Here is a 14,478-nt window from a genome sequence, read left to right as displayed (position 1 = left end):
TCCAGACTGTCCAGGGCCCAGAACCTAGGTCTTTGCTGTGTTCAGGGCCTGGATGGCCCTGGGGTAGAAGCTGTGCTTCAGTCTGTTTGTCCTTGCGGCCATGGTCCTGTACCGCCTTTTCGAGGGCAGCCAGGCAAAGTGTTCGTACCCAGGGTGGGTTGGGTCTCTGGAGATCTTGGAGGCCTTCCTGAGACAGCGTGTGTTGTACAGCTCTTCCAGAGAGGGGAGGGGGGCGCCGGTGATCTTCTGGGCTGTTCTCACGACTCTCTGTAGCGCATTTCTCTCCGCGGTTGTGCAGCTGGAGAACCAGTTGCAGATGCCGTAGGTGAGGATGCTCTCCACTGCGCCGCGGTAGAAGGCCACCATTATCTCCTGCTTGATGTGTTCCTTCCTGAGGACTCTCAGGAAGTAGAGCCGCTGTTGTGCCTTCTTGATGGTGGCTGCTGTGTTGTTCTTCCAGGACAGGTCATCCTGTATGTGCACCCCCAGGAATCGGAGGGCTGAGACTCTCTCCACGCTCTCTCCGTCGATGAGCAGGGGCTGGACCTCAGACTTTTTCCTCCTGAAGTCCACGATTATTTCCTGGGTCTTTGACTTGTTCAGCAGCAGGTTGTTAACCTTGCACAGCTTGCTCAGTTGCTCTACCTCATCCCTGTACGCCACCTCGCCCCCCCCCCGAGATGCAGCCCACCACGGTGGTGTCGTCTGCAAACTTTACGACGGAGTTGCTGGGGTGGACGGGGGTGAAGTCGTAGGTGTAGAGGTTGTAGAGGATGGGGCTTAGCACGCAGCCCTGGGGGGACCCAGTGCTGAGTCTGAGGGCTGTGGAGGTGTGGGAGCCCACCCGCACCCTCTGGGGGCGGTCGGTCAGGAAGTCCTTGATCCATGCACATATAGAGTGTGATAGTCCCAGGTCTAGTAGTTTGGTCACTAGCCTGTCTGGAAGGATGGTGTTGAAGGCAGAGCTGAAGTCCACAAAGAGCAGTCTCGCGTAGCTGTTTCCCCTCTCCAGGTGGGATAGAGTGGCGTGGAGAGTCGTCGCGATGGCGTCCTCTGTGGACCTGTGGGCTCTGTAGGCGAACTGGTATGGATCCAGGTTGGGCGGGAGGCGTGTGAGTATGTGGGCCCGGACTAGTTTCTCGAAGCACTTCATGATGATTGGTGTGAGTGCCACCGGGCGGTAGTCGTTTAGGCAGCTCACCGTGCTTTTCTTCGGGACTGGGATGATAGTTGAGGTTTTCAGGCAGGGTGGGATGGTGGCCTGGGACAGGGACTGGTTGAAGATGTTGGTGAAAACCCCGGCCAGCTGGTCGGCGCAGTCCCTCAGCACCCGTCCCAGGACGCCATCCGGCCCCGAGGCTTTCCTGGGGTCCACCGCCTTCAGCACGCGTCTCACTTCATGCTCTGTGAGGGTGAGGCTGCTGAGAGCTGGAGAGAGTGGTGTTTGTGTTGTGGTTACCTCCGTTCGCCCCTCGTCGAACCAGGCGTAGAAGGAGTTCAGCTTTTCCGCCAGCAGGGGGTCGTCCTCTGCGGCTGTGAGCCTGTTGGCTCTGAAGTTTGTCATGTGCTGGACCCCCTGCCACATCCGCCTGGAGTCGTTGCTCAGGAAGCATTCCTCAATCTTCTCTCTGTGGTCTGCCTTGGCCTCTCGGATGCCGCGCTTTAGGTTAGCCCTGGTGGTGCTGTACAGCAGTGTGCCCTTCCCTGCGAAGAAGGCATTGTCCCTCTCATTTATCAGTTTTTGGACCTTCCCAGTCATCCATGGCTTCGTGTTGGGGTAGACCCGGACCCGTTTGTCCACGGTGACTGAGTTGGTGCAGTTCACTATGTGGTTCAGAACCGACGACGTGAACTGTTCCAGGTCCTCATGCTCATATTCCTGCCATGAGGTGTCATTTAGGCAGATCTGCAGTGGAGCGGACCCTTCTGGCCAGGTTCTGACAGTCTTAGTGGTGATGGGAGCACTTTTCCTCATGGTAGTGTAGGCTGGGATCAGGAGGATTGACACATGGTCAGACATGCCTAGATGAGCTAGCGGTCTAGCCTTGTAAGCACGCTTGATGTTGGTGTATACCTTATCCAGTGTTTTTTCTCCTCTTGTTGCACATTTAACATGCTGATAGAACTTGGGTAGTACTGCCTTCAGGTCGGCATGATTAAAATCTCCGGCTCTAATGTGGACTGCCTGTGGGTCCGCGCTCTGTTGACCACTGATGACGTCATATAGCCGCGCCAATGCTAAGCTACCATCTGCATTTGGTACAATGTAAACGCTTGTGAATCTGTTACAAGGCTAGACCGCTAGCTCATCTAGGCATGTCTGACCATGTGTCAATCCTCCTGATCCCAGCCTACACTACCATTGAATTCCCTCGAGAGGTAAGTGGGTCGGCATTTAACAGTCAAGTATTCCAGGTTTGGGGAACAGTGGCTACTTACAGTTTTCGTGTTTAAGCACCAGCTATCCTTCGTAGATATAATGAGCCCACCTCCGCGGGTCTTTCCGCTAAGCAAAGTCCGATCTGCCCGGTGAAGGGATCTCCCTTCCAGGCTAATCGCGGAGTCCAGGATAGTGTCATTTAGCCAGGTTTCAGTGAGAATAATCACACAGCTATCTCCCACGATGTTATTTGTGGCGACCTGTAGTCTCAATTCGTCCATTTTATTAGCCAGGGACCTGACGTTGGATAGGAAAATACTCGGCAAAGCTGGCTTATCCGGGCTACGTCTCAGCCTGGCTAGCAGGCCTCCCCTTCCTCCTCGGCGTTGTTTACGGTCTCGCCTCCGCCGCTTGCGCCTGAGGGCTGGGATCGCGTAATATTTTTCACCCGGCGACCGCGTGAGGTCGAATGGGATCCTATGTTGTTTCAAGAACTCCGCCGTTACAGTCCCCTCGTTTTTCGCACCAACTTCTAGTAAGTCTAGTCTGCTGTAGGTACTATTTACACAACCGTTCCCTATAAGTACTAAAATAAAAATGTACATACAAATGTACTTAAAAACACTAAAGAACACCAGTGTTGAAGTCACTCAAGCCGCTGCGTCTGTGCGCGCTGCCATCTTGCTTGCCTAAATTACTCCAGGGAGACTGTCCCTGTAATCTACAATAGTAAGTCACTTTGCATAAAAGCTAAATGGTTAAAAAGTTTTAAAAAATAAATTAAAAAAAAACAAAATGATTTGCTTTCTTCTGTCTCTCAGATCTTCATACACTTGTTGCCCCCCTACCTGGGCATGCTGCGGCCCAAGATGGAGACCCCCCTGTCCCTAGAGCCACCCAAGAGAGTCCAGGAGAAGGTGGAGAAGGCCATCCACAGCCGCGCAGCAGACGAGTACTTTATCCGCAAGCCCAACACCTGCTTGCTCTTCCCCAAGCCCAACAGGTGAGGCTACAGGCCACTAGCCAGGCTGGTTACTATACGTGACAGGGTCTGATGAAAAGGCCCCCAACCATTATGAAAGGTAGATTGTAAGCTTTCAAATGATGTGTCATACATTGAAATCTGAAACAAGTTGAAGAAGTTATGCCTATTTGAATGTTGATACCCGCCAAATCAACAAGCGGAGAAATCCGGCCTCAAAGTATTCACAGACACTTTTCACAGGTAGGTAATAGGTGTGAACAATAGCTGGTTAACTCCACCTCAACCACTCCCCCATTACAATACCTGTCATTATCTACCTGTGGATTGGATTAGGCAAGATACAATTGAGCAATACAATAATAGAATGGTAAAAAAAAAAATGTTGTGTCCAATGTTGTGTGCATTTTTCATTATAGTCCATAAAGCAGGGGTCGGCAATTAGGTTTGGCCTCGGGCCAAATTTTTTTTGAGCCACTAGATGGCGGGCCCGAACATAATCAAAGGCTAATTTAAGTAATTGATTGTTTAAAAATGTGACACGTTCTAATGCTTTGACTTTTCTTTCGACTGTACACATCGCTAGTCAACTAACACAGCTTGTTTTGTGAACCTGCTAACAATGTAAAGTAGTGTTCTAGTTAACTAGGTAGCTGTCCAATCCATTATGTTGCAGTATTTTGGCTTGATTAGCGAGTTTGTGTTGTGATTCTCAACAACGTTGAAACGTAGTTTCACACTTTTCCATATTTTTGAATAATAAATGTGTGGACTGACGATGTAGCGTAGCCTAACTTATTCTAATAATTATGTAACATAGTTTCATTCTGATAATTATTCCCCCCTCCTCCCAGACAAGGTCACATTATTATTATTGGATTGGTTGTTTGCGTGCCGGGTGAAGTTAGCCAAACATTTAACCTGCTAGCAAGAGAAACATAATGTCACTCTCCAAAGGTCTAAAGAGGAAAGTTGACGGTGGAAACAGGGCATTTAAAGAGGAATGGACAGCGAACTATACGTTCATCCTACCTGGTTTCATCAATGCAAAGCCGTTGTGAGAGACATTTTCCGTGCTCACAATGTTCCCTTTCTATACGCGAGTCGTCCTTTTCGTCAATGAATGCGATAAAGACGCACGAGAGGAATCGATGGATGCATAAAAACCTTGAGAACTGCCTGTGGATTAAAGTGACGTCAATATCACCAGATATCAAGCAAATACTGACCGATGGGAGATGCTTTTTGTTAGCGCCGATTTTGTTTTCAATGTTTTTCAGAAAATTAAACAGAATTTGCGTTGTTACTGTTCATATGTGTGTTGCAGTCACATATACGTAAACATTACGTTTGAATGGCTTACTGAGCTCGTGTTATTTTGTTCAAACCACACACGGTATGTCGGCTATTTCAGCACCGTGACGCGTTGTCCACCTGCTTATGATTCACTCTGAGGGGTTCAGCGTCAGTCCGCTTCGGTGCACCTTGCTGCCTGATTGTCTGTCCCTGTGTCATTCACTCTCAACATGGATAAAAGTACAATAAGCATTATTCAGGTGGAGTTCGATTCTCTATTCGGACATTATAGGCGCTATATGTGGGACTGTCGGTCCGATATTATTATAAAAAAATAAAAAAAATAAAAAATAAAAAGTGGATTCTCAAAATAATCTGCTGGGCCAAATATTATTGGTGACGGGCCAGCAATGGCCCACGGGCCGCCTATTGCCGACCCCTGCCATAAAGCATCTAGTGGGACTTCGGTGTAGTTCCTTCCCATCCCATCTGGGCATCAAAGCTGTAATGAAAATAGAATACAGTACATTTAAAATTATTGCCCACTGTTACCAACACACAATTTTTACGAAATACTATTATGTAGATAAAATATAATAATAAAATGACAATGACATACAATGACAATGACAAATACCTGAAGTGCTGGTGACTCACATCAAGGTGTCATCTCTCAGAACCTCTCACTTTTGTCATTCTGTAATACAAATTTCAGGTCAGAGGTGTGGACACTTCTATAATGTAGGCTTTAAGCCCTAACCCATGCTTTCCATAGACTCTCATGAACAGTGTACTATACTTGTTGAAGTCATCCTGTACTGTAAGAAGTAGGCTAGTGAAATAATTTCAATTCACAGTATTATTCTACAGCAAATCTACAAATCAATGAATGAATCTAACAAAGCTAGCAAGCTCACACTTGTTTGGCTAGCGTAGTAAACAGACACACACACACACACACACACACACACACACACACACCATAACTAACACAACAAATAAAACCGACAAAAACCAACGAACAAACAATCTTCTAACAAAGCTAGCTAGCTAGCTAACAAGCTAACACCTGTGTGGCTAGCCTAGTAAACATTCACTTACACAGAGTGAGTAAATAACTCATGTAACTCACACTACATAGTTAATAAACTAACGTTTGGCTATGGCATGTAATTCACTCTTGGTGTGTCGGCAACAAACATGCAAACAAGATTTGCCAGAAAACTAAATTCCTAGCTAGGAAAGCAGAGCTTCTAGACAGGGCAACACTTAAGATGTTGGCAGGGGCTCTAGTTCAAGGGCATTTTGACTACGCTGCCCCCTCCTGGTACAGTGGAGCTCCTCAGGAAATGAAGAATAAGCTGCAGACAGCACAAAACAAATGAATGAGGGTTATTCTGAAGGTACCTCCACGGACTCATCTGGGACCAGCCTCTTTCCGGCAGCTTAACTGGCTTCCAGTTGAAAAGAGGGTCACTCACATCAGGTTAGGCCTGACACATAAGATAGTACTAAACATCAGGTTAGGCCTGACACAGAAGATAGTACTAAACATCAGGTTAGGCCTGACACAGAAGATAGTACTAAACATCAGGTTAGGCCTGACACATAAGATAGTACTAAACATCAGGTTAGGCCTGACACAGAAGATAGTACTAAACATCAGGTTAGGCCTGACACAGAAGATAGTACTAAACATCAGGTTAGGCCTGACACATAAGATAGTACTAAATAATGGCCCAACCTATTTGGCAGACTACTTTAGCCGGTTCAGTGACAGGCACAACTATGCAACCAGAAGAGGGAATACAGACTTTATTTTACCTAAATTCCGAACAGGAATGGGTACTAATACATTTTTATTTACAGCAGCTTCAGAATGGAACAAGCTTCCAGTGGCCCTAAAAAGCTTAGAAGGAGAGGTAAGCTTTAAACGTGCAACAAAGAACTGGCTAGCCAGTGAAATTACAGAGTAGAAACACGTCATAGGTAGGGAGTGCAGGGAATTTGTGTAACTATCTATGTTTGTTTTTTATGGTTTTTATCATGTTCTGTAAATTTGTTTTATGGTAACTGTCTGTCCTGTCCTCAATCAGGGACCATGATGGAAATAAGCGCTTGCGCTTTATCATGTGTTTTTATCCCTTGGAAACTGTCTTTTTAATTCCACAATAAATCAAATCAAATCAAAAAACTTGGTTAGCCTAATGAACATAAACACAGCTTAGTAGCATGTAACTCACTTACCCAAAAACAAAGCACAAGGTGTATGGACAGACCACAGACACAAACACAAACAGACACACACACACAGCTATTTATGAGGGTGTGGGGTGTGGCCGAAAGAGAAGTGATTACGCCCAACACAAATAGGAATACTACCCCCGACCCAAGTTTGCTAACAAAGTGTAGGTATTTAGTGAATGTAAAACTGTTGGTTATGATCGAGTGGGTTCTTCATCGCTTACATTTTCATCCTATGGCAAAAACCGAAAAGAAAACAAATTCACAACAAGACTTTGGCTCGATTGCGAGGTTTCACCATTCCCAACATGCTGAGTCTTGCTGACCTTTTCACCAAGCCGTGACATATGTTCTGAAGAAGAGAGTCCAGCTCAGTTCTCTGAAGGCCACAGGCCAGCCCAGTTCTGCTCTGAAGGAGAGAGTCCAGGCCAGGCGTTCACAATCCATAGGGCTCTAATGGCTGTCTGAGTGCTTTTCTGAAGCGCTTTCAATTTCTCTTTAAACCTACCCAAGATCCCTTTTGCACACACACACACACACACACACACACACACAAACACACACACACACACACACACACAGACAGAAGCATCCAGACACACAGGCATTCACACAGGCACAAACACAGACATGCACGCACATGCATGAAGACACACAGGCACAAACATACACAGCCCCAGTCAGGGGAAACCCCATATTCCTGCAGTTTTACCAACCTCACAGACATGCCCCCCCATCTCTCTCTCTCTCTCTCTCTCTCTCTCTCTCTCTCTCTCTCTCTCTCTCTCTCTCTCTCTCTCTCTCTCTCTTTCTCTTTCTCTCTCTCTCTCTCTCTCTCTCTCTCTCTCTCTCTCTCTCTCTCTCTCTCTCTCTCTCTCTCTCTCTCTGGCTTCCTGTCCTGTGATATAGAATAAAAGCATATGGCAGCTGCTGGATTGAAAAAATCAGGTGTAGTGCTGAGGCACAAATGTGTACATTTCAAGCCTGCAAACTGCGACACTTTAAATGAATGTGCAATAACACTATGTGCAATATGACAACCCTAGTCGTTTTATCTGTACAGTATAGTATAGTGGATAGTGTACATAGCATTTATTTATGTAAACCAGCTCCTTTCCCTTCTTGTTTTTTTATTTTTTTTTTTATTTCCTAGCACCAGGGGAGCCACCCCTCCCAAATGTCGTTGTTTGGTACCTGTACTATAGCAATGACAATAAAGACCATTCATTCATTCATTCATTCATTCATTCATGAACTCTTTTGACATAGTCATATGGACCATCATAAAAGCATATAATGTACTCTGGCATGTGAATCATTGGTGTGTGTAGCGGGCAGGCAATGTATCTACAGTAGGGCTGTATAATAAAATTCATATAACGGATTATCTCATGTTATATGTTCTTTTTCACGATACTGTATTCATAATCTAGCACTAGCGTCACAAGACAGCAGGGATGTATATGTACGGTATAGAGACAATAATGGCTTTATCTGTCTCTTGAGGCTATTGGTTGTGGAGTGTGACAGTCAGTCCACCCTATAAATGATACTACTAACAATAACTGTCCTCTCTCTATGGTAATAACACACTGAAACCAACCACATAATCATAATAGCACTGCTGATGGAATACTGGGTCACTGTTGGAAGGACTGGGGCTTCTCAAGGTGCTTCTTGGGAGGTTTTGATAAGGGAGTGAGGGGGGGTGACGTGGTCATGCCCCATTAACAAGCCTGTGTTGGCCCGTTGTGAAGCAGCAACCCTCTATCGGCAAAAGATGTCTGCGTTGTTCCCCTGCCATTGGCTAGCACTAGAACAGCCGTGCCTTTTTTACCTACTAAAAGAGCCGCCTCGGGGGTCAAATGACTCTTTACAATGCTCAAGCTGTTATTTACACACAACGACCACAAGTTGGCCATTTGTAAATTAGCCTGCTTCCTACACAGAAAAACCACAAAATAGCTTTATACTAGCTTATCCTGATGTGGTTTTGAAAATGTAAGGATACTGGGTGGTAGAACGCACATATCTAGGAAAAGTCATGAATGGAGGGTCTTGAAATTTGTTCGAGTGCAAAGATATCTATGTCGATACTTCATAGATGTTGGGAGAGGCGAGGAGGGAGAAACCGCAACACTGTCAACACAGACCAGAGTGCTGGTGCGCACGTGAGGTTTGTTGTGATGACGTCGTAGTATTGCAGGAGCGCCATGCCGGTAGATAGTGGAGGGAAGCCTCCACCAGCCACCAGCCACCAGCCACCGAGGGAGAGTTCGTAGATAATCTTGGCTACGTGGCAGAGAGGGGCCCAGCCGGAGTGTTCCAGAGATGTTCCACAGATGGTAGTGTACGCCGGTGGATGGCTGATTATGCAGCAGGACGGTGGAGACTAGCTGCTGAACGCCAGCCAAAAATGAGCAGCTGAACAACAGAGATGCTGAGTACAAATCCAGGGGAGAATCTTCATAAGGAGTTTGAGAGTGAGAAGATTAGCAGCAAGGAGCAGTGAAAAATGTGCAAAAGTTGCATCGGCTTGAAGAGCAGCGAAAAACCACGTCGGCGTCCCCTTGCACACGCATCTAAAACACGCCGGCGTCCCCTTGCACACGCATCTAACATCTTCCTGCGAGGCATCCTCTCTTCCCGTTACCATGTCACTCTCTTCCACTGCCCTGCCACCATCTTACCATGTCACTCTCTTCCCATTGCCCTGCCACCATCTTACCTTTCCCTGTCACAATTTTTGCATTTGACATTTCTTCCTTAACTAGGTGTTATATTTAGCTGTATAATGGCTGAAGCTTGGATCTTTACATACTGTACTGGGGTTATGGGTCAATCTACCATTGGCATGCCAACTGTTGGACTACTACTGGCATGGCACTGATGTCTGGTATACACAACAGTATGGCGGCCGTTGGTCTACCATTGTCACGCCATCATCTGACTTCCATTTGCGTACCAACCATCAGCCACTGTTGGCATGCCGACAATCTGTCTACCTACGGCACAGCGACTGTTGGCTGCCGTTTGCATTACGACCGGTCCACCATTCACATGTGGTATCGGTTTAGTATTGTCCCGCTGGCATTCTGGTCTACCACTGGCATGTCGTCGTGTGTCTACCATTGGCGTGTCACAGTGGGTCTCTCGTATCTCTTTATTCCTCGTCTAAATCGAGAGAGTGAGAGAGACACAGGTGGTGGGTAGAATCACTTCTGAAATAATAATGACCCAACGCAAATCGCCTCTGTCACGTGTGTGTAGCAGGGTGGGAAGGGGTTGAGTCTGGGGAGCGTTGCAGGACTCTATTAGAGGGATTCGATGAGCCAGCAGTAACCCCCTAAGCCCCCTCCATCATCATCCCCACCCCCACCTCGCCTTCTTAATTGGTTTTAGTGCGTGTCTTGGCACCACAGACAGTGACGGCAGTCTGAGTTGAATTAGTCTTTCCGGATTAGTCATCTGCATCATTCTGATGAAGTGATGCTCTATCAGAAGGAGGGGAGGAAAGGAGGGTGGGACGGAAGGAGGTCAGCGGGTCAGAGAGGAAGTGTGCCGTAGAGAATGTGTAAAGCGGCAGATTTATCCTCCAATCAAATTGGGGACTAATGCTCCCCTCCCTCCGCTAAGGTCAGTGGAGCTTGCTCGGCGGGAGACTCGCAGCACTGCGTTGTAAACCCAGGAGCTGCCCAGAATACCAAGCAGAGAGAGAGAGAGAGAGAGGACCAACCTGCCTGGGAGGTAGTGTTCTGACCAGAGCACAGGCAGGACGACGACGAAGCACTACACTGCCCCCTGGTGCTGGTTTCTAAATACTACAACATGATTAGACATCTGTTTTTACCAAGCTGAAAATAAAAGAGAAAAAAAAGTGTGAAAGGTGTTTCATAATAAAAACAGATGTTAGGAACGACCACAGGCGGAGTGGAAAAGCATTTGTTCAATTAGAGAAATAATCTCAATATGTCCAGGATGATGGGAGATGGACATAGGCCAGGAGAGCTGCTTTAGGCTGACTCTTGTGGTATGTGATACAGTATGTCACTGTTATGTGATATGTCACTGAGCCTGATTCACACACACAGGCGATGTTATTTTATGATGAAGTGTTTAGGGTGAGACGGCATGCTGAGAGTGTTGGTGACGCACAATCTAGTTGACTTTATCTACTCAGTTCCATACTGTAAATAGTACATCGAGACCCTCAGGATTGTGACAAAGCAGCGTCAAATAGCAGCATCACCAATGTCCTTCATTATGACCCATCGTTACCCATAGTAACCCTGGCCAATTCCTGGCATCCCATCGTAACCTGCTGTTACCCGGGGCAACAAGTGAACAGGGGGAGATGGCTTGACTTCTCCAGAACAGCGGAGTCAGCTGTCCTCGGATGTCCATTTCTCACTCACCATTGTAACATGTATCATGTAACATGTATCAGTTATGTAACATGTAACATGTATCCCATCTCCGTATGTAAGAAGACACATGCACTGGCTTCAATTTATATTTAAATGTATTAATCTAAATTATCCCCCCTATTTAAAACAGTATATTGTTCCTTTTAGATTAAACTACTGATCTAGGCACTCCTCTCAGTTCCATTTCACTACTCCTCACGTTAAGAAAACAATTGGCAAAAGAGCCTTTAACTTTAACGCCCCAGCTGATTAGAATAATTTACCAGTTAGTATTAGATCCATCACATCTTTTGGTAGTTTTAAGCATGCACTGTCTTCTTACTTTTTGACTGACTGTTCTTGTTATCTTTGAAGTTGTCACCATTTATACTTAATATATTATATTCAGCTGTATTAAGTATATTGTAGAATGTAGTATGTATACTATAGTATGTAGATCCACCTTCCCTTATTCTATTAGCCATTTTGGCCTTGTTATGGTTGTAGGGTTAGGGTTAGGTTGTCTCTTGTCTGTCTGTATTTTGTCATAATTGTACTCTTATTTTTTCTGCTGTTATGATTGTAATATTATGTTAGGACTCTCTCTAAAACAAGATGATGCATCTCAAGGTTTATCCTAATAAAAATACATTTACAACACATTTAGTAACCCTGGCCAATTCCTGGCATCCCATCGTAACCTGCCGTTACGTGGGGCAACAAGTGAACAGGGGGAGATGGCTTGACTTCAGAACAGCGGAGTCAGCAGAAAAGTGGAGCTGAGGGAGTGAGTCTGACCTTCTCCCTGTTCCTCTGTGAAAGGAGAGGAAGAAGTGCAGAGTCGCTCCTAAACTTCCTGCTATTTCACAGCTTTTAATTAGTGATGAGCTATGCCTGTACCCCTGTCTGCACATTCAGCCTGCGTGATCAGGGGATCTGGGTGTTGACATTTTGTTAGCGCTTTTAACCTCTTCCTTTCCTCTTGTCTCCTCAATCCAATCAACTGCGCGCCCATACTTCATTACTTCATGTTGATGGGATTTGCCTCTTTTTAAGCAGTAGGGTCATAACTTAACTCTCCGCCCTCTGATGAGCTAGATGAAATGTTCTACATTTGAACCTCCACCTATCTGACCTTTTCAGATCTCTCTATGTCAGTATAGGGGGGGAGTAGATCTCTATGTCAGTATAGGGGGGGAGTGGATCTCTATGTCAGTATAGGGGGGGAGTAGATCTCTATGTCAGTATAGGGGGGGAGTAGATCTCTATGTCAGTATAGGGGGGGAGTAGATCTCTATGTCAGTATAGGGGGGGAGTAGATCTCTATGTCAGTATAGGGGGGGAGTAGATCTCTATGTCAGTATAGGGGGGGAGTAGATCTCTATGTCAGTATAGGGGGGGAGTGGATCTCTATGTCAGTATAGGGGGGGAGTAGATCTCTATGTCAGTATAGGGGGGGAGTAGATCTCTATGTCAGTATAGGGGGGGAGTAGATCTCTATGTCAGTATAGGGGGGGAGTAGATCTCTATGTCAGTATAGGGGGGGAGTAGATCTCTATGTCAGTATAGGGGGGGAGTAGATCTCTATGTCAGTATAGGGGGGGAGTAGATCTCTATGTCAGTATAGGGGGGGAGTAGATCTCTATGTCAGTATAGGGGGGGAGTAGATCTCTATGTCAGTATAGGGGGGGAGTGGATCTCTTTGTCAGGGGGGGGGTGGCTAGCTAGGGGTTGATTTGGGATTGGGCATAAGGGACGGGAACTTTATTGAACCGTTTCCCCTCCTGTCTGTGTCCAGGTACCAGCCTGAGGGCATGTGTACAGACCTGAGGAAGTTCATCGACGGGCCCAGCCACTATATCACTCTTCCTCCAGAGCTCAAGTCCGCCATCAACGCTGTCACATACATCGCTGAGCAGCTTCAGGCTGAGAAGGACTATAACGCTGTGAGTAAACCAGGGTTCCCACGGGTCCTTGAAATCCTTGAAAGTTTGTGAATTTGAGAAAAATAAATCAAGGTCTTGAAAATAGACATGGGTCATTGAAAGTGCTTGAATTCCCCTCTCTCTCTGTCTCTCTAAAATATATATACTGTATATTCAAAAATGTTTTACTTAGCTCGTCAACTAGTAAATAAGTCTCTGTATTGCTTAACTTTACACATATTTCACAATATATTGTTTTGCTGTGCTGTGGTAGAGCAGGCAAGAGACCATCTAGTGTTCACACATTCAAGCCTCTCTTTTTAATTGTTGTCTGTGAACGGATAGTTCCTATTATATAAATTCTCATCTAGATCTGTCTCAAACTATGCTGTGTTGGGTCCTTGAATTTGAGGGAATTGAGTCTTGAAAGTCCTTGACAGGTGCTTGAATTTGATGTTTCAGAAGGTGTGGGAACCCTGGTACACGAGTACGCAGGGTAGGGAATGGGTCGGGTGGATGGCTGTCTGGGGCTGGAGCTAGCAGGACGTTAACTTGCTTCACTTTCCTCTAAGTTTCTTTGACTCAGTTTCCTCAGTGTTTGACTGTATTTCAAAGAATATCGACATTCTTCTGCCCTGTTTCTAATGATGTCAGTCTTACCTCTATCTCATTCTTTTCTCCTCTCTCTGTCCCTTTCTTTTCCCGTTTCCCTCTCTCCCTCTCTCTCTCTCTCCTCTCTCTCTCTCTCTCTCTCTCTCTCTCTCTCTCTCTCTCTCTCTCTCTCTCTCTCTCTCTCTCAGCTGAGGGAGGACTGGCAGTTTGTTGCCATGGTAGTGGACCGCCTCTTCCTCTGGATCTTTGTCATCTTCACCTCCCTAGGCACGTTGGGCATCTTCGCAGACGCCAGCTTCAACCACACCCCCAGTGACCCCTTCATGGACATGGGGCATTGACCCCACCTCCCAAGAAAAACCCTAAACCTCACTTCATTGATAATGCCAACAACATCCCACCCTGACAGTTACTATGATCTACCAGTATCAAGCACTATATACAGGGTTCCCACGGGTCCTTGAAAACCTTTATTTTCAAGTTTGTGAATTTGAGAAGAAGAAATCAAGGTCTTAAACGTTTTTGAAAATAGACATGAGACATTGAAAGTGCTTGAATTCCCCCCTCTCTCTCTATTGTTAATTGTTGTCTGTGCAGAGTTTGAGACAGATCTAAATTCACATCTAGATCTGT

At 46.1% G+C, this 14,478-nt stretch overlaps 1 protein-coding gene across 1 annotated transcript in view; it reads left to right on the top strand.

Moving 5' to 3' along the window:
- chrnb1 (cholinergic receptor, nicotinic, beta 1 (muscle)) overlaps positions 1-14,186 on the top strand; it is a gene marked incomplete at both ends in the record, with an annotated part of 39,931 nt that extends 25,745 nt beyond the window's left edge. The window contains 3 exons of the mRNA XM_080547380.1: positions 3,202-3,383; positions 13,107-13,254; positions 14,034-14,186. Of these exons, the coding sequence (XP_080403506.1) occupies positions 3,202-3,383; positions 13,107-13,254; positions 14,034-14,186 (483 nt within the window). The remainder of the gene's footprint in view (positions 1-3,201; positions 3,384-13,106; positions 13,255-14,033) is intronic.
- Between the last annotated feature and the right edge of the window lie 292 nt (positions 14,187-14,478).

This window comes from Nansenia antarctica (genome assembly GCF_963989245.1).
Source record: "Nansenia antarctica genome assembly, chromosome: 17".
In the NCBI taxonomy this organism is placed as follows: Eukaryota; Metazoa; Chordata; class Actinopteri; order Argentiniformes; family Microstomatidae; genus Nansenia; species Nansenia antarctica.
The sequence above is the reverse complement of the archived record's forward strand: the minus strand, read 5'-3'. Positions and strand labels throughout refer to the sequence as shown.